The 26,060-nt window shown below is 42.8% G+C and overlaps 2 protein-coding genes across 2 annotated transcripts; one reads left to right on the top strand and one right to left on the bottom strand.

The window, feature by feature from the left end:
* Positions 1–451: 451 nt before the first annotated feature.
* Positions 452–12,010, bottom strand: LOC140923861 (uncharacterized). The gene is made up of 13 exons (XM_073373872.1): positions 11,638–12,010; positions 11,075–11,143; positions 10,435–10,689; positions 10,088–10,345; positions 9,323–9,558; positions 8,358–8,605; positions 7,438–7,547; positions 6,266–6,403; positions 3,685–3,795; positions 3,308–3,465; positions 2,750–2,948; positions 2,011–2,157; positions 452–1,374 (listed from the first exon to the last, which is right to left on the bottom strand). Exons 1-13 carry the CDS (start codon positions 11,980–11,982, stop codon positions 1,201–1,203), a joined length of 2,448 nt encoding a protein of 815 aa, XP_073229973.1. The 5' UTR covers positions 11,983–12,010; the 3' UTR covers positions 452–1,200.
* A 2,383-nt stretch (positions 12,011–14,393) lies between these two features.
* On the top strand, positions 14,394–18,526 carry LOC140923862 (uncharacterized). Its single transcript, XM_073373873.1, has 7 exons — positions 14,394–15,545; positions 16,363–16,406; positions 16,631–16,695; positions 16,887–16,926; positions 17,013–17,095; positions 17,291–17,382; positions 17,937–18,526. The coding sequence occupies exons 1-7, from the start codon at positions 14,495–14,497 to the stop codon at positions 18,113–18,115; spliced, it is 1,554 nt and encodes a 517-aa protein (XP_073229974.1). The 5' UTR covers positions 14,394–14,494; the 3' UTR covers positions 18,116–18,526.
* Positions 18,527–26,060: the final 7,534 nt, after the last annotated feature.

Raw genomic sequence — 26,060 nt, forward strand, 5'->3', positions numbered from 1 at the left:
GAAAATGCACAAAATGTGAGGGGGGTCGATATATTAAGAAACAGGGCTGGCCTTCAATGTAAAAGTTGTCAAACTATATTATGATTGAAACAAATCCACGTTTCTTTCAAAAGTAGACAAAAAAGCACCTGAAAGCATATTTATCATTAAATTGGGATAAATATTTCGCATTATATTGGTGTTTAGGTGTTAGGATTTCCTTTATCCTTTTACTGATTAAGTGGAGTGAAATGGATCCGAAAGTGAAGCCACAGACCCGACAGACCTTGGTTTAGACTTTTGACCAAGCCAACTACAATTATACCCCGGAGTATAATGTAGCTCTCATGACTTTGTTGACTTATCATGTGTCAATATGCACAGCTGAGCGTAGCTTCAGCGGTATGAAGAGACTGCAAACTCCTTTATGAAGGACTATGGCAGACGAGAGATTGTGCAATTCTGCACATACACAAGCACAAGGACGTAATTAATTAACAGAGTTTGCCCGTCTGAAGGGTACACATCTCGTCCTTTGCTTGTAACGTCCTTGATGGCGTCACTGTTTTACCCTTTTTTGCCGTAAACAGTCTGTACCTTACCGATAACACTAGAGATAGATGGGTAAAATAAACAACCAATTACTGCATCTTCCTTCGTCTTTATTTACCGAAAATGTCCTGCAGAAAACGCAGGAGATGGCATTTTCGAGACCCCAAAATTAAAAGATATACTGCGATGTCCTTTTGTTGGATACGTGACGTATCGATGTGTAAAATTCTCGTAAATAAATATAAAAATCCCTTTGCGTTTGTTAAGTGTACTCTTGCTAAAAAGGCCACAGTTAACGTATATTTGTGGCCACGATAAGTGCAACTTAAGATGATGTGAGTAAAAAACGCTAACATCCGGAGTTTGTACAGCTTTGTGCGTACAGGATATTGAATGAGAATGAATAATAATCATCAATGGCTTCGCACGTAGCCTCGCTTTCAAACAGAGGCTTTAGACAATTCGGAAATGGCCAATTCACTGCGTTAAGGTGACGTTACAAGAGCCGATTCGCAGCGACGATTTTAAGCGCAACACAGTCTTGCAACATTGTTGCAGCATTGTTTTGAATGGTTACAACATTGTTCCAACATTGCAACGTTGTGTTGCGCTAAAAATCGTCGTTCCGAATCGTCCCGCGTAACATCACCTTTATCCGCATTAGCTGTGTCAACTGAACGCCTGTTGGCACGCCATCAGTGCGTCCATGGCATTAGGTGAGATCCTAAGTTTTTCCAGCGGTATTCCTTGGAAATTGTATTCATATCCACTGTATGTGACCCATTTACCGTCATCATCTCCTTTGGTGTGGTGGCCATCATATCGGGTGACGCCAGAGGGGTCCTGAGACGAACGCAAATAATATTACGCTCGTTACGATGAAGCACAGGGTAACCAATATTGGGTTAATTTTGTGGCTGGAGGAAGAATTAGGAGATGGTTTTTGTTTTTCAGCAAAAACCCTTGGAAAAAGTCTGTTTCATTTACAAAATGACTGGTCTGGCCATGGTCCGGCCGGCCAGTTCTGACTTGTGGAAAGCACCCTTACAGGATAGTTGTTTACCATTCACATAGGCAAACCAGTCGCTCCACGGTTTCGGCAAATGGTAAGCAAAACTTTCGACTGGTAAATTTCGTTCCAGAATCCCGTTTTCCATATGCACAAATCAAAGATGGCTTTGAAGAAGAAATGAACACGAATTTCCGTTTGAAATATTCCATGCGGAAAAACAGGACTACCTTTTCAGAGATTCCGTTGCTCCCGGAAATTTTCCCCTAGAACGACTGAGAAAGTCGTGTTCCATTTACTCTCCAACTAGATTTTCCGGAAACTTTTTGTAAATGGTAAACAACCAATAACTTAATGGTGATGCAAGTAAAACAGGGTCTCAATATCGATGATAATTACTAAAAAAATATTTCGCTTCCAAACATATAATAAGAAAAGGACCAGGGAGCTCTTAAAAAGGAGTAACGAACCTTCCAGACGCGTGTGACAATCCCCTGGTGAAACCTTATTCCTCCGGTGTTATTTCCTTCTGTGGCTCCGTACGATCCCTGGGGGAAGAATACGATTGAATCCACACCAACTTGGTCTACGGTGGGCACCTGATCAATAGCCAGGTCCTAAGATCACAAGCAAGCAAAATTAGTGATCAGTGAATGACTAAGTGAATGATTGACACATTCGCTAACGGACTGAGTGAACCACGAGTGAATGAGAGACTGGCTGATTGAAAAACTGATTTACAGACTGACTAACTGAAGTCAGTCTGACTAAGTGACTGAGAGACTAAAAGACGGACTGGCTCACTGAATGACTCACTGACTGAAAGATTAACAGACAAACTGACTGCCTGACTAGCCTGTACACAGAAGTTGTTTTATTTTTCTTTTCGTTCTTTTCGAAAATATCGGCGAGCGCGCGAGAGGAGAAAAATAAAGAACGTCTATTTTTCTGCTTCCCCCACCCCTACCTCCTTGCGCTGGCGGTCAATAAATCCCCCGCGGTTTTTATTTTTTATCACCCACGCTCAACGGACTTTGAAAAAAAAAGAGAGAGTCTGTGAACAGGCTATTAACTGACTGACTGGCTGACTGAGAGACTAACAGACTGACCAGCTGACTGAATGACTATCCAGTATGTTATTCTAAAGCTTAAAAGAAAGGGCCAGCCTAATTAACCTCGCACAAGCATTTATCACAATTTGCACTCCACCTTATAAGATTGAACTTTTCCTGTTGGATCCCCGTCGTCCCAGTTCACCGTGTATGACATGGTCTCTCGGTCAAAGCTGGCGATTGTCGCACCATAGAATGCCCACTTCATGTGGTGGGAAATCACGTGGTCACCGATTCTAGGTGCGCGGTAGCTTCTGGACTCCTCCCGAACACCAAGCAAAGGCAAAATGGCTGCCCTGCAAGAGAACAGAACGCTGTTTTTCCACGGACCGTAATAAAAAATGTATTAAAAAAGCACATATATACCTATCACATTCAACCGAAAGGTAATAGAAAGTGCTAAGCATGAAAGCAAACTGGAATAATTCACTAGTTTAACAAAGTGTACAAGACAATACGTTTCATGGGACATGCAACATCTGGCCACCAAACCATGTATTTGGTCTTGCTCGTGAGTGGTCGACAAAGTGAACCAGTCGCAAAAAATGATTAAATAAAAAGACCAAATACCTATCAAATTACTCTCGAAAAATACCAAACCTCTCCAATGTAAGAAAATTAAAGCTTTCACTCTGATCTGTCTCTGGTCACTTACTGAATTTCTTGTACTTTCTGATAAAATTCCCCTTCAGACTGAACATTCTGTAAGTTAATGGCAGGGTTATCTTGACCAGCAACCAGCAATCCCACGACTGTACTCTGCCAGTCATCATCTGCGCCCACGATCACCGGAACCACTGGTTTCTTTAGAGACTAAAAGAACAAATCACGTATGATTACTGTAAAGTCGCGCTACATATATACTCATAAACCCTTTCCAATTTCTGTTACTTGTAATCTCTTTTATTTTCTACTGTGGTAGAAGAATAACAAATAAATATCTCCTCGCCTCAAGGATCAAAGGAAAATATATCAACGGCTTTCAATTTTCCAAGGTAGTCTCATACCCAAGTTTGTTTTTACTGTGCCTACCTTTATAGCAAACTGGATTTCCATTCGGCAGTTTTCACTGTTTGCATACTGTTTACTCACAAAGGCCAGTACTGCTTTAGCCTTTCCAAGTCCTTCGGCGATCTGCGCAAACTAAACACACATAAAAGAAAAAATGACTACTACTGCTACTACCATTAATGTAAAAAAATAATACTATTAATTTACTACCTATAAATAAAAACCAAACCCAACTAAAGTTATTTGTAGAGGTTGATTCGTGACAGTTACAAGAACTGATATACCTGTCGCTCTCTAAGCGTCCGCAACTGATTGCAGACACTTTTGAGACGGAATTGGCGTCTGGAAATGTTGGTTTCATGAGGAGAGATGAAAACGGTAGTACCCAGAGAAAACCCTCTCAGAGCAAAGAAGAGAACCAACATTAATCCCAGGTGGTGGTGTGATACTCCTCGGAGTTTTTGGTGGGGTGTGCCGCCTGGTTCTCCGAATCCTGACCCTATATCAGACCCGGCCTCTAAAATCAAGACCCATTCTCAGACCAGGCCGCTAGGAAATTATGTCATCATTTCTTTGCCTAGTCCCTAGGCCTTATTATTATGCGCAGCCAATGCGTTTCGGGTCACGTGGTCCGAGAAAGTTTTTGAGGCGTCTCCCGGCCAACACCGCGGCAAAACGTCTACGCATGCGCCAGGTTGAGCATTTCCGGTCTCTTTTTCAGTCACACTTTCCAGTCAGATCAAAGTCTCCCGCGCGCTCTCGGCTTCATTCTGTGTGCAGCTTGTGGTTCAGTTGTTCTGCTTCATGCTGCTCGGGTTTTTGACTATTTCGTAGTTATTGAAATTGCTTTTATGGATAACCAGGCACAGATCACTGAAACAATTAGTCGATTAGATTCAGAAAAGGTAAGTTGATAATAACTCAGTGTGTAATTTTGGCTAGAGCGTCAGGTAAACTGATTTTCATTCACGAAAACAAAGTTTTTGACTGTTATTTTTCACTTAACCTGGCTAAAACTAAGACATAAAAAGTTATCGTTGCAAGCTTGTGTATTGTAGTTCTAATTTTCAGTTCTTCAGTATCTCAGTCTTCATGCCTTAAAGAAGATTCGAGCTTTATTTATTTATTTTTTATTTTCGTGTTTTGAAACGAAACTCTTCTGAGTTGATTGCCATGAAACATAAGCTTAATTATACTGCTGAAGTTGGCTGCAAGTTGACAACTCTATTTATTTTTTTCATTCTCAGAATCAGAGAGCGAAAGCTGGTTCGATGGCTTTTAGAAGTCGAAATTTCATGCCATGTATTTAGTAGCTGAAAGTTTGGTGTTTGCGTGAGATGCAGCCGAGCTGCACAGTCTGAAATTATTGAAGTCTTCACCGACCAAAGAACAACCAAAGAACAACCATGTAAAAGAATTAAATAGGCATTTTCTTGAATGAAAGTCTTTATAGGCACAGTCCCGGCACTGAAAGCTCCGGGTGTTCGTGACTGCAGTCATCAAAGTCGTGGTTGTTATTAAATCCCGCACATCTTTTGTTTTGAGTTCTTGTTTTCTCTAATAGTAAAAAAGTTGTTGAACAGACTAAAATGTTATTTCCTGATTCTAGTGTTAATGATAATGATGACGTCTTTATTTTGGTTTCTTTCATAAGTATTGCCATTCTTTTCTTAGTTATCGCCTTCTCCCAAATTAACTTATGCCAAACCAGTAGCATGCAAGAAAGCCAGTGAAAACAAATTCGTCTTGTCGAGCGCTCGCGACCTGCAAACTTCAAACATCATTTTCACCGTTGGTGCAAACAGATAACCATGTGGTGCAAAAATTTGACACTAGAAAAATATATAAGCTTTCGATTGAAGTGATTCTTTTGGCCCCCTTTTTTGTCTGTTTCGCCCTTTTTGCTTTTAAACTTGGTGCGACGGCAATGTCATCCTTACGCAATTGGTTTATATACTAGACCGGAAATAAAAAGCTGACCGGATGTTAAATTTCGTGCTCATGCGCAGTGCGTTTTGCCGCGGTGTTCTCCCGGCCCTTCGTCTCGGATACGTCACCGAAATGCATCGACCGAGAGGGCCTGGAAAGACGCCGTATAGGGACTAGGCAAATCATTTCTTACATTAGAACAATAACAAAAAAGATTTCTTAAAATCAATGTCGAATTTTCATATTCCTCTTTCTTTCTTACTCATTTGCAATTGAAACGATAAATACGTTCATACACTTCCTTTGTTCCCTCAAAAACTAAGCCCGATTCCAGCCCAAAACGAGCAAAATCTATAACCGTTTTCAGACCAAAACGGCGCAAAAACCCTACCCTTTCGGGCGACACAACGTAAGTCGCTTATATAAGGGAGTACCCCCTGGGCATTATACTCAGCCCAAATAAGGCATCGACACCAGGCCATATTATGGGGAGACTAGGGCAAAAGACAATCCAATGAACCAATCAGAAGCAATCTGAGCTTTGAATGAGGGGTGCGTGGCAAAGTGCGGGAAACCAAGACGGTGTCAGATTTTCATCCAATCCAAAGGAATTATTTTTGACGTTCAATTACAAACTTTTCTAAATTCGTAATTGTAACACAACACTACTTACCATCCCCAAAGACTCATCATTCTGATTGGTGGTTTTAAGTCGCTCCGTGTCAATCCACAAAGAGAACTTGCCAAAATTAGCAAGACTTGCGTGAACTTTCCTGGCGTCAGCAAAAGGGGAACCAGTGAAATCCTTTACCTGGTAAAAAGATACTGTTTAGATTAAGACCAATCACTGTTTTATTTTTTCAGTTGTCTATTTGCCAATGAGTTTTTATGGAGTAGAAAACATTGTAAAAAACTCTTACGCAACCTGTCACTTTACAAAGCTGATAAAGTCCGAGTAATTCGGGCGAATCATTAGTTTCGTTTTCTCGTAATTTTGCCCTGACTTTTCGAATTTCCTACACTACTGTCTTCACTAGATCAGGTGAAGAACCTTTTCGGTAACGTGTTTATGACTCGGTATCCGGCTTTTAAGGGGGTTTCTCCTAAATGGTGATCGGTTTTTTTATTTACTGAGATTTGTGATTGTCAAACATTCAAAGTCGTAAACTGTAAACGAACAAGGGAAACAGGGGAACAAGGGGCACAAGAGGGAATAAGGGAACAAACGAGAACAAGGGGGAACAAGGGGAAAAAGGCGGAACAAGAGGATAAAGGGGGGGACAAGGGGAACAAGGGGAACAAGGGGAACAAGGGAACAAAGGGGAACAAGGGGGAACAAGGGGAACAAAAGAATAAGGGGGAACAAGGAGAAAGAGGGGGAACAAGAGGAACAAGAAGGAACAAGAAGGAACAAGGGATACGCGAAACAAAGCAATAATTGATGATAACCAGAAGCATATGCGTCTGTGATAACTGATAAAAAAAAAATTGCTTCAACCAATTTGAAGCACTACCAAGATCAAGGTAGTAACAAGTCATCAGTACGTCATCTCTACGCTCGTCTCTCAGACGTTTTTTTTTTTTGAGGGGATATCAGTGGTGGCATCGCGAGATGTCGGCCCTTTTTTCAAGCTAACAAATTTAAAGAACCCCAATTGTAATCTGTTTCAATCTTACTTTTCATCCGTGTGTTCTTTTTTCTGACTCATTTGGTTAAAAACGTTCTTACACTTGGTTTGATGGTCAGTTCCTAATGGCTGAATTTGGGTTAATTACATGTCAGGGCTTCTTTTCGATCCTTTGTCAGTTTTCCAGTTCTAAAATGTAAGACTGTGCCATACTTACTTGCTTAGACCTGTGAGCACTTTCTGAATTTGACCAGCAGTAACTCACAAAGACATCTGCAGTTTTGAGTGGCTTCGTTCCTGGTCCAGACACTTCTGAAGCTTGTAAATCTGAGGAAAGAAAACACATATTAAAGGGGCTAAGACACGACAGTCCAGTCCATATTAGGGAGCAAGCCAACGACGAGGGCGACGGCAACGAGAACGGCAAAAAAGCAATAGGTTTAGATTAGCAAAAACAACTTTGCACGTGCATCACGCTTTTTTTGTACATTTCTTTGCCGTTGTTGCACGACTACAACGTGAAAGTTCCTAAATTCACGTTTTATTGAGGACGAGAACACAAGACAACAACTTTCTTTTTCTTTTCCTGCACTTTGATACAGTCCTTTAGAATCCAACTCCAAAAACATTTGCCAACATTTGACGAAGTAAACGAAGTAAATGGAATAAGCGCGATAAAGTTTGAAGCGGTGCGAACTCACTTTTTAAGTGACGTTTTGGAACTGTCGCCCTCGTTGTTGCTTAAGCTCCCACTGTTGATTATTGCCAACTACCTGCCCATACTCGCTATGGAATTCAGCCTACGTTCACAAGGCAAAGGGCGAATTTTTGACCGGCTGAAAAATGTGACCGGCCAGTTCGTTCACATGGGACCGTTCAGCATTTTCGCTCCGTTCACACCGCACTTTGAACAGCTACGCGTCTAAATTTTCGAACAGTTAAGGTGGTTCAGAAAAGAACACCTACTAACGGTTGGAAACTCTGCAGTGATGTGAGCTCACATTACTGCAGAGTTTCCAACCGATGCCCCACCCAGTTATGACGAAGCAGTATGAATGTATCGAAAAGTCACAAATCTTGTCACTTAAGGGGGGTTGCCACTATTTTAATTTCAATAACAATTCATGTGAAACTCACCTTGCACGCTTCCCATTTCACCAGGAAGAGCAACCTGTGGAACACTCTTCTTCACCGCTTTCAGCAGCTCAGCCATTTTAGCCTCCTGGACATCTTTGTTACTGAAGTGAATATAAATCTCACCAGCGATAAGTAGTCCTACCACTGTCATCATCCAGTCAAATGATCCACTGCCCACAACAATAGGGATCACAGGTTTCTTGGCTGTTTTCTTAGCATATTGAAACTCCTGGCGACAAATCTCATCCCTAAGGGTCAACACTTAGGAGTTAATAAGAAGTGTCCAGTATACTAACCGCAGGGGGACTAGCTCAGTCAGTAGGGCGCCTTACGGCAGAACAGGAGGTCACTAGACTGCAAGCAAGCTCTCCATTTATGGTGAGTGAGCCTGAGAACGTGCAAGCCAGCGGCTGCTCTTGCGTGACTTCTTGCAAGTTCCCCAATGGAGAGCTTGCCCCCAGACTAAGAGGGCACTGGTTCAATCCTGAGGTCCGAACCAATATTTTGGGTCTTAAAATAACCGAGAGAAATGAGAGTACTGCTTTGCTTTGCAAATGGCTACACCTTTCCATGGCTCAAATGACCATGTGAAATGACAGTCCTGTCTCCATTAGGAGACTTAAAATAGTGTCCTCAATAATAGCAATTTCCTGCTAAATTCATCTTGTGTTTTTTTTTAACTAAACGTACTTAAGTTATTTAATTTTATTTCAAACATTAAGGACCTCAAATAACTATTTAGTGGACCCTTACCAGACCACAGTTAATAGTCACACTAATAAAGAGTGCGAATAACCAAAATATGAATTATTAAATGAGCCAAAAATAAAACTGAATCAATCTAACAAGAAGAGCGATAGTAGAGATAAAACAACTCTGAGCCATTCAAAACCCTGCGGAATGCATTCAGTCACTTTTCACACATGCAGACAGTTTTTTTGCTCTGCCAATAGAGCAGCACTCACTTCACGTATTCATCACTGAGGCATGCCACAAACACCTTGGCTGTGTTTATCTCTTGAACAGTCTGAATCAGGGCGTCAGCTCCTTGTTTCTCCTTATTCAAAGTTACTCCACAACTTTCCAGTTGAAATCTGATGTCACGTGGGTCGCAAATGCTGGACAGTACTGCTTCGTCGTAACTGGGTGGGGCATCAGAAGGCATCACCTCTTGATTTCTAATAGCAGAAGGGCTGTTAACCTGTCAATTAAAACAATTTTATGCAAAAGAATGTTGACAAAAATCAGTTTGTGCCTTATGCGATTCCTGCAATGTAGCCAATGCAATAGACCTATTTGGCTAACTCAATGTTGTACCCAATTCAAACCCTTTGGGAATAAAATGGTTTGTTTCAGGAATTTCCATATCATTTAAATGTGAATGCCACATAATTCAAATACAACACAAAGAATCTTAACCCCGGGAGATTTGAATTGGGTACGACATTGAGTTAGCTGAATAGTTCTATTGTTTAAGTGCATGACAGTACCAAAAAGGTAGTAAATGCAAAATTAGTTGTTTTCGTGTAGTACAGGCTTTCAATAACTTTCGCCAAAAATTGCCACTTCACTGACTCTCATGCTATGTAATGAGAATCTTGTAGCATACAATGCTTTACACATTGTGCTGCAGGAAACGAGACGCGACTGTTGACTCATATTAATTTTAGCAAAAATGTAAACATTTTGACGGTGCCAAAAACTGTAAGTATCATGGTCAATAAGTTTACCTTTGTGTACGAAATGAATATGTCACATGGATTTGAGCGTGTTGCCCTACTCTGCTGGTTACTGGTTGGCTCAGGATTCTGGGCAGAAAGAATTTCAAGCACATTGGGGGAGATGCGGAATTGATGAAGTTCTAATCCATAGAAATAACGGTTATAGTCTTTGTACGTAATCCATTTGCCATCGGCATCGCTTTTGGTATGTTCACCATCATAACGTTTTTCACCTCCAGGGCCATCATAAACATTGGTTATTCTTCCCTACAAAATAACAAATAAGAAACATGATAATTTACTATCAATACAGACGAGCAACCATAAAAATAAAATAATTAAAATATTTTATTGACCTGATGATAGCGCTGTCCACCAAGTCGCACACCCTCCTGTCCCTTGTACTTCCCTTGAGGAAACAGGACAACCGATCCAATGGCGATCTCATCATGTTCTGGTACACGATCCAGGGCCAGATTGTAGTAATCCACAATTCTGCCAGATGGATCTTGGTCGTCCCACACAATGGTGTACTGGAGTGTATTGGAGTCAAATGAGACAATGGTGGCTGTAAAATACTGCCATGGGCTCACCTCCCACATGGCTAGCACCTAGAAGAGATGGAATTTCAACACCTCAAACAAATTACAAACAAGTTTGTTCTATGCTAGGGAAATTACCTGTAGAATAGAACTGTATACAAATTACGCTGACTCATGCTTCAGTCATCTTTAAATGGGGCAAGATTGAGTAAAACTTCATTTTCATGATTTAAAATCTTAGATGTAAATCAAATTCATTGTCTCATTATTGTGGTAAAAAGCTTTTTATTTTCTACATGTACCAGATTTATAGAGAACAAAATGAAAATAGAACCAGGCAATGCAAAGGTCCAGAAAAGATCACAGATGTAAGGACAGTACTAATATTTTCAAGTTCATTTGGTGGTAGAACTAAAAAGTTCATATATTGAGCTAATCAATAATTTATTCTTACTGGATCTCCAACTTTGGGCAAATTCCTAGTTTTTGCGGGTGCACCTGGATTAAATGCTGTGGGAATGGACTAGAAAACACACATACACAAAAAAATCAGGTTAGTTAATTCACAATTCACAGTTTGAATGTCATACTTATTTAGCCTACTACGACATTTTAAGCCAGTTGGAAATAGTTTGTTTTGTCGGAGAAACATACAGAATGTAACCCCTCCCTTCACGCCCCCCGCAAAAAAAAAAAAAAAAAACACTAAAGAAGGTTGATATCTTAGGGCCCAAAGAAAATGCTTTGAGGGGACCCTAACATGAAAGGAATAGGGATTTTGGTCACAAAATCAAAGTTGATCTCCTAAAGGAAACTAACCTAAATAAGGCTCAACAGGATTTATTTCACCCCTAAACAACATAACACTAAAACAGACAACCCAAAAAAAGGATTGGTAAAAAAATAACTTTACTTGCATTAAGGATATTGACATCAAACACTTAACTTAAATCTTCACACAAATTGACAGCATTTGTATTAATGAACTTGAGACAAACTCATTATAAAATTAAATACCTGGGCTTGTTGTTCATTCTCATAGAGCTTCCTATTTAACTCCTCATTATTTAGTCTTAGATCATTGATCACTCTGTCCCTTTCATGTTGCTCCAGCTTTAGTTTCTCAATTTCCTGCACAAGAACCTCATGGCCACCATCTTCTTCTGTCATCTCATAACCAAACTCAACATTGTCATGGGCACCGTTAACTTGACCTTCCCGCAGTTTTTCATTTTCTTGACGCAATTTGCTGATTTCAAATTGCTGTGTTTGCTGTTCAAATCTCAAGCGGTCGATTTCTTGCAGGAGACGGGTTTCATTGTCACTGACTTGAAGGCTTTGCGATGATGGAGCACAACCCATTCTGACATTTAATTTAGTAATACATGCAGCTATTTTAAGACTGGTTAATATGATATTTCTTTGAACTTGCTCACGTGAAGGGCAGATGAAGTTTACATATTGCACATCCAACCATCAAACACTGTTATATGAAGAGTAAATAATAAAATAAATACACAAGTAATTAATATTACCTACTAATAACACTCCTTTATAATAATATTCATCTTTGCAGAATGAGGTTAAGCGCTCAGCGCTATAACTGACTCAGCTCCAGTCGCCTCTATTTGGACCGCACACAGAGGATGAAATGTGAGAAGCATGACCAAAGACAGTACAAAGGGTAGTGGGAAGGAGAAAAGCCCTAATGTGCTCCCCATTATTGCACTTCTCTCGTTGAGACTGAGAGAAAACTGGGGAAAAGTTAGGCAGACTGTCCAACCATCCCCATTATTGTCTGGACTCTCCCAATTAAATATGATAATAAAAATGAATTCCGTATTAATCAAGTAAATCACACTTCTAATCCACACCTCAACAAAAAACCTGTCCTTTAAGGGACAGGTTCACGGTTCAGCACATGCTCATTAATTAAATAATAATTTATTACTTTTTTCCAATTTATTATTAATTATATCAGTTAACAATCCTACTCACATGTATCTCAGTGATCTCTGAGTGTATTTCAAAGTAGAAGTGTATTTCAGAAGTGGGATGGAGGAGAACTAAAAATTATCTCAGAAAAAATTAGTGGATTATGCCAACACTACCAATGCTTAATTTATTGTTGACCCAAAGGTTTTATTTCATGGTTGATGAATTTACAGCTATTTGCACATAAGTTGATCAAGTGACTGCTAGGGGAGTGTGCAGATTGGTTCTTTGACAACATTATGATAGGATCATATTGCTTGCATAGACGACAAAGCATCTCCTGGCAGAAAAACAGCATTTTGATCAATGAGCATGCACTGAACCGTGAAACCTTCCCTTTAAAGTAATTAAAACATTTTAAGTAAAGTCTGTTTGAATAATAAACTCACAGTTTTTAAAACGTTTAAAAAGGATTTCTTTCTATGTGTAAAACATGTACAGTTAAAAATACGAGTCATTAAAGGCACAAATTAACAACACTGACTATAATATTCTCAACACTCGATCACTACGATAAGGTGAACAGTATATAGAAACCATTAAAGAAAAGAAAATTTAAAAAAGTGAAAAAAAGAAAATGAGAAAATTACATCACTGTTTATCCGCTAAAAATCTCCCAATTTTGCTTGAAAATCCCCAATCCCGACCAATAGACCTTGTCACGGTTTTGGACGCTATCTTGATGAGTAGGCAAACGCGTGACAAATTACAGTGTTTGCATGAGAATCTAATGTCGAATAATTTCCGTAAAACAGCTCTTCTGAAAAAAATATGATTTGTAAAGTAAAGCTTCACTCCTAAGGATTCTACTGAAAAAAATCAAGGGCGTTACATGCACTAAAAGACCTAAAACGACTTTATAAATATTCTGTACATTTGTCTGTAAGAAAGTCCCAGGAAAATTACAGACAAATATATGAAAAATCTAAAGCAAGCCTCTAGAGTAATTTAAGAACAGGTACGCCCACAAAATTGTTTAGGACAATCCTTTGCTTTGTAGCTTTAGTTTACAATTGATATTTTTTCAGAACAGCCGTTTTGTGGAAATTATTCGACATTAGATTCTCATACAAACACTGTAATTTCTAACACGTTTGCCTACTCGTCAAGATGGCGTCGAAAACCGTGACAAGGTCTATATACGATCGGCATGGTATTGATTGAACAAGAGGAGGCAGTACATCTACTTGATCAACAAATGTTGAACTGTGTGTCAGCGTTGGCTTTAAATGCCAGTATAAGGCTATGGTGTTGGAAATATCATGCAGTCAGTCTCTGAAACGTTCTAATGCTGCTATGGTCCATTAAAGTAGAGAGCATTTCAGGATGAATGTTTCAATGACTCAATTTGTTTGCACTGAAAAAACGCTTGCAAAGAAACTGATCGTCACGCTGCTTTAATCGGCTATTAAATTGTTTGATCTGATACGCTTAAATTTCTGCTTACCCAATTCCTAGCCAACCACCGGAGTGAAATGGATGGATTTCACATCACATTTTCTGGTAATGCTTTTTTCACTTTTCCATTTCCCTTCCACGACGACGAAATTGTTTCACATATGTCAACAGATGTCTTCCTTCCCTCGTAATTTTGCGTAAAGAGGGGGTATTATTGAATAACCATCCATGCATACATTACTTTGTTAAGAAGCGATTTCCGTGGAAACCGTCTCAAAACAAAGTCAACCAGCTGAATCGAAGCCGAAGCACAGTGCCGCCATTTTGTAAACTAACGTGTGATAGACTGGGAACTAGAAAATTTGGTCGTGTAATTCAAAGATGGCGGCCAGGTGTAGACACGAGAACATGTTTTTCCACGAAAATAGTTCAATTTCCGTGTTTATCAGATAGAAAATCAACACGTCTTTCCCAATCGGAAATGGATGAACTTGTTGCTGATCTCAGTAGCGCTTTAGTTCGCACGAATGACCCACCATCGGCTCATTCCGACACAACGATTTGCACCAGAGAATCCCCTTCGGGAACTCCAATACGCAAGACATCAAGAAAACGAAGGGGTAAAAAGCGGCGATCGGACTATCCTCCCTCGCGAGAAATTCGCAATATTAGTGCAGAAAGCAATGATTCAGTGGAAGAGGCCTTGATGGATTACATCGAAAATATTAAGTGTCAAAGTGATTCTGATCCGGAGGATGAAATGTCGTTTACAAAACGTTTGTTGAAAGTGCAATTACATGGGCGTGATAATTTAGATCCCTATCCTGTCCCAGACAGGGAGAAGGGAGAAAGTGATTCTGTTAGTGAGCCTTTAGTTGGATTAACAAAACGTAGAAAAAAGCGAAAACGTAAGCATAAGCGAGTGTCTTCGTCACAATCGCTGAATGATCGCGATTCTTCCCTTGCCATGGTGAACTTAAAAGCACTGAGTCGAACGAGAAAACGCAAGGTATGTGGAAAGTCTGCCATCGGCAGTGAGATTCATAATAGCCTTAGACGCAGAGATGAAGAGGGAAGTTTAGCTGATATCGAAAATGGTTTGAGTAGTGGATGTGGAGAGCCCATGGAAACCAACACTTCTTCGAATCATTTCTACAAGCTGCCATCTAGACTGCAACGTGCTTCTACTTCAAAAACTTACAGCATACCCAAGGAACATAATGTACCACTTTCATCTTCATGGTTACGCTACGAAGACCGGGAAGAAAAAATGTCAATAGATCTTTTAAGAGCTGATCTATCTTCCTCGGGGGATAGCGATCTGGAGGGATTATTTACAAATGACGAGGGCTGTATGGGCGATGATGAAAAGGAAGAAAGCTCGTTTGAGTGCGATGTTAAAATAAGTCCATGGTGGGACGAGAAAACTGCAAGTGATGTAGAAGAAGAGAAATTCCAGAACATTGTAAATGGAGTTATGGATGGATACAGAAGGCCATTTGTTTCTGGCATTGAAGGAAAGGATAGTTCAGGTAGTATAAAATTAATGTAGTCTTAAGTTTTGATAAAATTTTGATCAAAAGTCACTTACATGTAACAGTCATCTTGGCTTTGGTTACTTATGCACTTATCAGCGGCCTTCCCCTCCCCCCCCCCCCCCCCCCGGATACACTGGTGGCCAGTTGCAAGTGGCTAAAGATTATCATAGAAAGAACCATAGATTTCTTGTGAAAGGTACTTTTGCTATGTTAGCTATGACAGCCCTGTGATGACTCCCCTCAAAGTTATCCAAGCCATGAATATCTCTGCCTTATAATCAACAGCTGAAAAGGACAGCTGATGACAGCTGATGACAGCTGATGACTCCCCTTCAAGTTATCCAAGCCATGAATATCTCTGCCTCATATTCAACAGCTGAAAAGGATGAAACAAAACATTTTTGTGGTGCCTTTGTGTACCACCTAGGAAAGCCAATGCCAGCCAACATTCGTCACTTGTTCTGTCTGGCCTTGTTCCCAGTCATCAAACACAGTGCAAGGATCAGCCGTTTTTAAACATCTGTGCACTCATCAACAGCTCCCCAACCCCCTTAACAACAAGCTGTAGATGATAAAAGTGGTTCTCATAAAGTTAATAGACATAAATTTGGTTTGACACTCCCCTCCCCCTTTACCAAGTTCCATCCAACAGTTTACAATCATGTAAAAGCAAAAAAATAATAGACATGACATCCTTACCTTTGTAGGAGAGTGCTTGAGTGCAAAAATCACTTTAACAAGAAGTGTAATTGAAATACATGTTTTGAAAGAAGATTACTAAATGCTGTACAAACTTGTTGTTATGCTACAGGTCTCCAAGGAAGGCTAAAGAAAAACCAAATTGCACATGGTCAGGTAAGGGATTACAAGACAAGCAGAAACAGAATTTAAGTAAGAATTGCGAGAGCTGAGATCCTGATTCTACTCTCTAGAGCTATGGGGTTACTGCAGCATGTTTGATTTTTTTTGGACTGTCAAGAATTTTCTAAGGTGGGGTACAGGCATTTTAGTTTAGATTCTCTCTTTGACAATAACTAATGGGGAATTACGTTTTATAATATTATGATTCTGTTTTGCAGTTTTTCACAATGGGTGATATCAACAGAAACATTTCAGTGTTTCTACAGAATGAAAAATGGACAGAGTGAGTTGTTCAGCATTATTAATGTTATTATTATTATCAACATCATCATCATCATCATCATCATCATCAAAAATATTAATATATTTTTTCAACTGATGTTTACACTTTTTTTAATTCATCTCAAAGTAAATGCATGGCCTTTAAGCTTTTCACCAAATGACATGCTTGAATTATTTTGCTTTCTCTTGCAGGCTTTCTATATACCCATCCAACAAAATGGAAGCAGCACAGGTATTGAAAAAACTCTGAGCCTTTCTATTACTGTCTTTTATTTGACACACCAGCATACCCACATTATATTCTTTGTTAATGCACAGGTGTACCAATGGGCATCTTTATACTCCCTTCAATGTCTGACAGACCCTGCCCATAGAGGAAGAGTTTTACTTCGCAAGACAAGGTGAAAACTAGTTTGTAGCATTTTGCAAAATAATATTACATAATTTATTTTACTGAGTGTATGAAACAACAAAAGATCAAAGGACAGAAACCATTCTAATATTAGTTTTATGCCACTGAAAGGTTTGGGAAACTACATGTAGAAACTCTTAACTCTGTCATAATCATGTAGATTATTATTTGTTATCTTTTGTAGTCACTTGTCCCCTCCAAGACCTCACAGTCGCGCAGGAGCAGAATCAAAACGGCGTAGAAAGATGCCACCTCCTCAGTTTGATATATCACACGGTAAGTACAGTGTAGTGTTGTAACTTCACCTTTTATAGAAGGCACAGCGTCCAGAACCCTGAGTCTTTTTGTCTTTCAATTGCCTTGCCTTTAAAGATTGTTTTCAATTATTTTTTTGGTAAACTATTCTAGGTTATTCTGCACTGCACATTTCTGTGGTATCGTTTGATATCCTGTAAGTCTTAACTGTCAGGTTTATGAATAATACTCAAAAAAACATTCAACTGAGGGCTACAGTATAAAAACAGTATCCTTAGTACTGTTTATTACAGTGCAAACAGTTGTTCTAACAATCAAATGAAAGCATCTAAGCAGTACTTTCCTGTGGTTCCATTTTGTTATAAGACTTGATTGTGAAGACCATTCATATGAAAGCTCCTCCTTGTGTCAAGTATGATTAAGTCAGGGTGTGTCTCAAAAACTAAGTTTAAGTTAACAAGTGATGATGATGATGATGAAATCATGTTGGTTTTCTGTTACTGCTGTTAACAAACAATAATACTATTTATAGTTGTATTAAGCAAATTACTGACCTAAGTTCCTTTTTTTAACAGCATCAGTAGGCGGAGAAGCTGACCCTATACCACCTTCAAACATTGGCAATCAAATGCTAAGAGTCATGGGCTGGACTCCTGGAACAGGACTAGGATCTGAGAGAAATGGGATCAAAGACCCTGTGCGCGCTTATTTGAGGCCAAAGGGATTGGGACTTGGTCATCCATGGCCATCATGAGAATATAATTTTAAAATGTTTAGTTCCAGATAATTATTAACAAGAACTCAGGCAGTCACAGCAGATTGGTTATCACATTGAGCTTTATGGGCATAATAATGAATACAGTAAAACCCCATGTAGAAGAACCCAGATTTTTCCAACCTACCCTAAATAGGTTCTTACAGAAATTGTATCTAGTGGGATTTTAGGCTACTTATGTTCTTAAATAGGTTCTTAATTTAATAGGGGCACCAGCTATCATCACAGACTACAACTGAGCATACCGTATTTATTTGAATAAGCGCCCAACCTCGAATTAGCGCCCACCTCGAATAAGCGCCCATCCTAAAGGCAGAAAAAGTTAATAAGCGCCCAGCCTCGAATAAGCGCCCACCCCCTTCTCCTCCCAATCAAACTCAAATAGGCGCTCACCCCCACCCCACCCACTTGAGTGAATAAACTTTAATAAGAGACTTTCCCGAGGACGGAGTTTTCTTCAGAGTATTTTACAGAAACCTTGCTTTGTTACTATCTCGTGTCTTGTTATTAGCATTTATTGTTTTGTTGCAAAATAAACATACTTTACTTGCTGAAAATGGTGAAAATTTAATAAGCGCCCAGCCTCGAATAAGCGCCCACTCTCAAGGTCCAAAAATTTAATAAGCGCCCAGGGCGGTTAATCAAATAAATACGGTATGAGAGAGACACATGGATCTGTATTCTTAATAATTGCATTGTGTAATCCAGTATTGACAAAGACATGATATGATTTTCATTTTAGTTCACTCTTTGAATCTTATTGACTGAAACCTAGACTAAAATTTGTTTCCTACATTTTCATATTATCTGCCTTCATTTTTGGAAAATAAGAGCCTATTGAAAATTTTAGGCTAAATAGATTCCTATGAAAAGGGGATTTAAAGTGAACTGTTTAGCATAACAGGTTCTTACGTTTTAGGTTATTATATGTAGGTTGTTACTGTAATTTCTAGTCTGAGTAGCACTCACTTTTGTCTCCTTCTTTGCCCCTTGGGTACACACATCTTGCATGCCTGTCTCACTTGGTTGAAAAGCAGACGCAAAGAACTGCTATATGGGCTTTTACATGAAATGTCCTGAGGTAATGTCTCAGAGTGGATCTGAACTGAAGACAGTATTACTTTCCTTTCTCCTTCTAAAGTTTGTTGCAGTCACTGACCAATCAACTCCTGGAAAATTATGCTACTTGATGATTTGAGTGAGATGGAATAATTTAATATTATTATGATGAAGTTTAAACCAATACAGATGTACTTTATAAGTGACCTATTTCACTTCCAATTATGTCATTGTCACTAAAGCTTCATATTTAAAAATCACCTTTCCCCTCCCACTTAGAAAGGGCAGGGAAGGTATATATTCAGTTAGACATTTGAAAGAAGAGTAAAGCAGGGCTGTGGTAGGCACTTTGCAGCAAGTCATTCTTGTGTTATGAAACCTCCTTACTGGAGAACAAGAGATGTACTGGGAGAAGAAAAACAAAGGAAATTACCCTCTTAAACGATGTAAGTGTTTTGTTTGTCTCATCCCATGGCATCCCTTCCTCTCCCACATGACAGTTTTGTACCACGTGAATGACAAACTGCAAAGGGGCTTTTCCTACTGACCCCAGTAGTTTAAACTGGCATAACCGGTTAAATTACTATCAAGTGGATAAGTATTAGGGAAACCAATTGCGTTATACACTGGTTAAAAATTTATCCGATGGATAGCGTTATCCAGCCTTCGAACAACTGGGGCCTGGAGGGTAACTCCATAAGCCCTCAAGAAGGGAATATGCGGAAATTTTCTGGAACAATACTCATTGATGAAACAGCAATTTTTATTGATCTTGAATGTTAACTTAACCTTAAAGCTTTTAGTAAATTTGTATTCTTTTGCAAAAGGATGAAAAATTGAGTTTCTCGAGCTTTTATTTAAATTTTACAGCACAAGTTTAACAGATGGTGCTTGAATATTATTGTAAATAAAATTTATCACTTTATTTGAATTATCGTTGTCCTGTTTATGTTGCTGTCTAAAGCCGTAAATTAAACCATTTTATTTGTTATTTCAACTTAAATATAATGCACCCAAATAAAGCTTCCGATATATTGCAAAATTACTCACCAAATGGATTTAATTTAGACTGAATTCGAACACAAATCAGCCTCAGATTTATCCATAAGCTACAATAATATTTTTATTTCTGATTTGCTGGGAAAAGGTGTCCAATTTAAGCTAGAGTGCAAGGTACCACAAATCACCCTAAAATAGTGCAGTGAAGTGACCTGCACTTGTGACCTGTGACCTGTGACTTGTGTTTTCTACCTTCCTGTAAAAATAGGATTTGAAATAGGCCAAAATATCGAAGAAGCCCTAACGTTATGCCTAAATACAGTTCAGGCTCTCGTACGTGGACCCGAGGGGGAGACTGTTTATACGGGGAGGCTCCGCCCCGAGGCCCAACCCTCCAACCCTTAACCTTTCATATACCATTTTTCATGAAAAAGGTATCCCTTTCACCTTTCGTATACCTTTTACTGACTAACGATATCCCTTCCATATACCATGTTTGGAAATTTGCATCCCTTTTAACTGCTCTAAATGCACAGTCTTTTGAATAGCAGTCAGTCACAAAAATAGAACGGAACGATCGAACGCTGGAACGATGGAACGATGGATCGGTGGATCACTAGATCGCAAGATCGGTGGATCGGTGGATCGGTGGATCGGTGGATCGGTGGATCGCTGAATCGCTGGATCGCTGAATCGCTGGATCGCTGGATCAATGGATCACCGGATTAATGGATCGCTAGATCGGTGGATCAGTAGATCGCTGGATCACTGGATCGGTGGATCGGTGGATCGGCGGATCGGAGGATCGGTGGATCGGTGGATCGATGGATCGGTGGATCGGTGGATCGCTAGATGGTGATCGCTGGATCGCTGAATCGCTGGATCATTGGATCGCCGGATCCTTGGATCGGTGGATCGCTGGATCGGTGGATCGCTGGATCGGTGGATCGCTGGATCGCTGGATCGCTGGATCGGTGGATCGCTGGATCGCTGGATCGCTGGATCGCTGAATCGCTGGATCGCTGGATCGCTGAATCGCTGGATCGCTGGATCAATGGATCACCGGATTAATGGATCGCTAGATCGGTGGATCAGTAGATCGCTGGATCACTGGATCGGTGGATCGGTGGGTCGGAGGATCGCTGGATCGGTGGATCGATCGATCGGTGGATCGGTGGATCGCTAGATGGTGATCGCTGGATCGCTGAATCGCTGGATCATTGGATCGCCGGATCTCTGGATCGCTAGATCGCTGGATCGCTCGATCGCTGGATCGCTGGATCGCTGACTTACTCGATCGGTGGATCGCTGGATCGCTGGATCGCTGGATCGCTGAATCACTAGATCGGTTGATCGCTGGATCGCTGGATCGCTGAATCACTGGATCGGTTGATCGCTGGATCGCTGGATCGCTGGATCGCTGGATTGCTGGATCGCTGGATCACTGGACCGCTAGATCGGAGGATCAGTAGATCGCTGGATCACTGGATCGGGGGATCAGTAGATCGCTGGATCGGAGGATCGGTGGATCGCTGAATCGCTGGATCGCTAGATCGCTAGATCGCTGGATCGCTGGATTGCTGGATCGCTGGATCACTGGACCGCTAGATCGGAGGATCAGTAGATCGCTGGATCACTGGATCGGTGGATCAGTAGATCGCTGGATCGCTGGATCAAAGGATCACCGGATTAATGGATCGCTAGATCGGTGGATCAGTAGATCGCTGGATCACTGGATCGGTGGATCGGTGGATCGCTGGATCGCTGGATCGCTGAATCGCTGGATCATTGGATCGCCGGATCGATGGATCGCTAGATCGGTGGATCGGTGGATCGGTGGATCGGTGGATCGCTGAATGGCTGGATCGCTAGATCACTAGATCCCTGGATTACTGGATCGGAGGATCGCTGGATCGCTGGATCGCTGGATCGCCGGATCGATGGATCGCTAGATCGGTGGATCGCTGGGTCGCTGGTTCAGTAGATCGCTGGATCGGTGGATCGGTGGATCGCTAGATCGCTAGATCGCTAGATCGCTGGATCGCTTAATCACTAGATCGGTTCATCACTGGATCGGTGGATCGCTGGATCGCTGGATCGCTGGATCACTGAATCGCTGGATCGATGGATCGCTAGATCGGTAGATCAGTAGGTCGCTGGATCGGAGGATCGGTGGATCGCTAAATCGCTGGATCGCTAGATCGTTAGATCGCTGGATCGCTGGATTGCTGGATCGCTGGATCACTGGACCGCTAGATCGGAGGATCAGTAGATCGCTGGATCACTGGATCGGTGGATCAGTAGATCGCTGGATCGCTCGATCAATGGATCACCGGATTAATTTATCGCTAGATCGGTGGATCAGTAGATTGCTGGATCACTGGATCGGTGGATCGGTGGATCGGTGGATCGGTGGATCGGTGGATCGGTGGATCGGTGGATCGGTGGATCGCTGGATCGTGATCGCTGGAGCGTGATTGCTGGATCAATGAATCGCTGGATCATTAGATCGCCGGATCGATGGATCGCTAGATCGGTGGATCAGTAGATGGGTGGATCGGTGGATCGGTGGATCGCTGGTTCGCTAGATCGCTGGATCGGTGGATGGGTGGATCGGTGGATCCCTGGAGCGCTGGATCGCTGGATAGCTGGATCGGTGAATCGCTGGATCGCTGGATCGCTGCATGGCTAGATCGCTGGATCGGTGGATCGGTGGATCGGTGGATCGCTGAATGGCTGGATCGCTAGATCACTGGATCCCTGGATTACTGGATGGGAGGATCGCTGGATCGCTGGATCGCTGGATCGCCGGATCGATGGATCGCTAGATCGGTGGATCGCTTGGTCCCTGGTTCAGTAGATCGCTGGATCGGTGGATCGGTGGATCGGTGGATCGGTGGATAGCTAGATCGCTAGATCGCTGGATCGCTGGATCGCTGGATCGCTGGTTCAGTAGATCCCTAGATCGGTGGATCGCTGGATCGCTGGATCGCTAGATCGCTGGATCGCTGGAGCGCTGGAGCGCTGAAGCGGTGGATCGCTGAATCGGTGCATCGCTGGGTCGCTGGATCGCTGGATCGGTTGATCGCTGAATCACTGGATCGGTTGATCGCTGGATCGCTGGATCGCTGGATCGCTGGATCGCTGGATCGCTGGATCGCTAGATCACTGAATCGCTGGATCGATGGATCGCTGGATCGCTAGATCGGTGGATCACTAGATCGCTGGATCGGAGGATCGGTGGATCGCTAAATCGCTGGATCGCTAGATCGCTAGATCGCTAGATCGCTGGATTGCTGGATCGCTGGATCACTGGACCGCTAGATCGGAGGATCAGTAGATCGCTGGATCACTGGATCGGTGGATCAGTAGATCGCTGGATCGCTGGATCAATGGATCACCGGATAAATGGATCGCTAGATCGGTGGATCAGTAGATCGCTGGATCGCTGGATCGGTGGATAGCTGGATCGGTGGATCGCTGGATCGCTGGATCGCTGGATCGCTGGATCGCTAGGTCGCTGAATCGCTTGATCGCTGGATCGGTGGATCGGTGGATCGCTGGATCGCTGAATCGGAGGATCGCTGGATCGGTGGATCGGTGGATCGGTGGATCAGTGGATCGCTGGATCGCTGGATCGCTGGATCGCTAGATCGCTGGATCGGTAGATCGGTGGATCGCTGGATCGCTGGATCGCTGGATCGCTGGATAGCTGGATCGGGGGATCGCTAGATCGCTGGATCGCTGGATCGCTGGATCGCTAGTTCGTTGGATCGGTCGATCGGTGGATCGGTGGATCGGTGGATCGATGGGTCGCTGAATCGCTGGATCGCTAGATCACTGGATCCCTGGATTACTGGATCGGAGGATCGCTGGATCGCTGGATCGCTGGATTGCTCGATCGCTGGATCACTGGACCGCTAGATCGGAGGATCAGTAGATCGCTGGATCACTGGATCGGTGGATCAGTAGATCGCTGGATCGCTCGATCAGTGGATCACCGGATTAATGGATCGCTAGATCGGTGGATCAGTAGATCGCTGGATCACTGGATCGATGGATCGCTAGATCGGAGGATCAGTACATCGGTGGATCGGTGGATCGTTGGATCGCTAGGTCGCTGGATCGCTAGATCGCTGGATCAATGGATCGCTGGATCGGTGGATCGATGGATCGGTGGATCGCTAGATCGCTAGATCGCTGGATCGCTAGATCGCTAGATCGCTGGATAGCTGGATCGCTGGATCGCTGGATCGCTGTATCGCTGGATCGCTGAATCACTAGATCGGTTGATCGCTGGATGGCTGGATGGCTGGATCACTGAATCGCTGGATCGATGGATCGCTAGATCGGTGGATCATTGGATCGCCGGATCGATGGATCGCTAGATCGGTGGATCAGTAGATCGGTGGATCGGTGGATCGGTGGATTGGTGGATTGGTGGATCGGTGGATAGGTGGATCGGTGGATCGGTGGATCGCTGAATCGCTGGATCGCTAGATCACTGGATCCCTGGATTACTGGATCGGAGAATCGCTGGATCGCTGGATCGCCGGATCGATGGATCGCTAGATCGGTGGATCGCTGGGTCGCTGGTTCAGTAGATCGCTGGATCGGTGGATCGGTGGATTGCTAGATCGCTAGATTGCTGGATCGCTGGATCGCTGGATCGGTGCATCGCTAGGTCGCTGGATCGCTAGATCGCTGGATCGATGGATCGGTGGATCGGTGGATCGGTGGATCGGTGGGTCGGTGGATCGGTGGATCGGTGGATCGGTGGATCGCTGAATGGCTGGATCGCTAGATCACTGGATCCCTGGATTACTGGATGGGAGGATCGCTGGATCGCTGGATCGCTGGATCGCCGGATCGATGGATCGCTAGATCGGTGGATCGCTGGGTCCCTGGTTCAGTAGATCGCTGGATCGGTGGATCGGTGGATCGGTGGATAGCTAGATCGATAGATCGCTGGATCGCTGGATCGCTGGATCGCTGGTTCAGTAGATCCCTAGATCGGTGGATCGCTGGATCGCTGGATCGCTAGATCGCTGGATCGCTGGAGCGCTGGAGCGCTGAAGCGGTGGATCGCTGAATCGGTGCATCGCTGGGTCGCTGGATCGCTGGATCGGTTGATCGCTGAATCACTGGATCGGTTGATCGCTGGATCGCTGGATCGCTGGATCGCTGGATCGCTGGATCGCTGGATCGCTAGATCACTGAATCGCTGGATCGCTGGATCGCTGAATCGCTGGATCGCTGGATCAATGGATCACCGGATTAATGGATCGCTAGATCAGTGGATCAGTAGATCGCTGGATCACTGGATCGGTGGATCGGTGGATCGGCGGATCGGAGGATCGGAGGATCGGTGGATCGATGGATCGGTGGATCGGTGGATCGGTGGATCGCTAGATGGTGATCGCTGGATCGCTGAATCGCTGGATCATTGGATCGCCGGATCCCTGGATCGCTAGATCGCTGGATCGGTGGATCGCTGGATCGGTGGATCGCTGGATCGCTGGATCGGTGGATCGCTGGATCGCTGGATCGCTGAATCGCTGGATCGCTGGATCAATGGATCACCGGATTAATGGATCGCTAGATCGGTGGATCAGTAGATCGCTGGATCACTGGATCGGTGGATCGGTGGGTCGGAGGATCGCTGGATCGGTGGATCGATCGATCGGTGGATCGGTGGATCGCTAGATGGTGATCGCTGGATCGCTGAATCGCTGGATCATTGGATCGCCGGATCTCTGGATCGCTAGATCGCTGGATCGCTGGATCGCTGGATCGCTAGATCGCTAGATCGCTGGATCGCTGGATCGCTGGATCGCTGGATCGCTGGACCGCTGGAGCGCTGGAT

Source organism: Porites lutea, chromosome 14 (assembly GCF_958299795.1).
Source record: "Porites lutea chromosome 14, jaPorLute2.1, whole genome shotgun sequence".
NCBI classification, from domain to species: Eukaryota; Metazoa; Cnidaria; class Anthozoa; order Scleractinia; family Poritidae; genus Porites; species Porites lutea.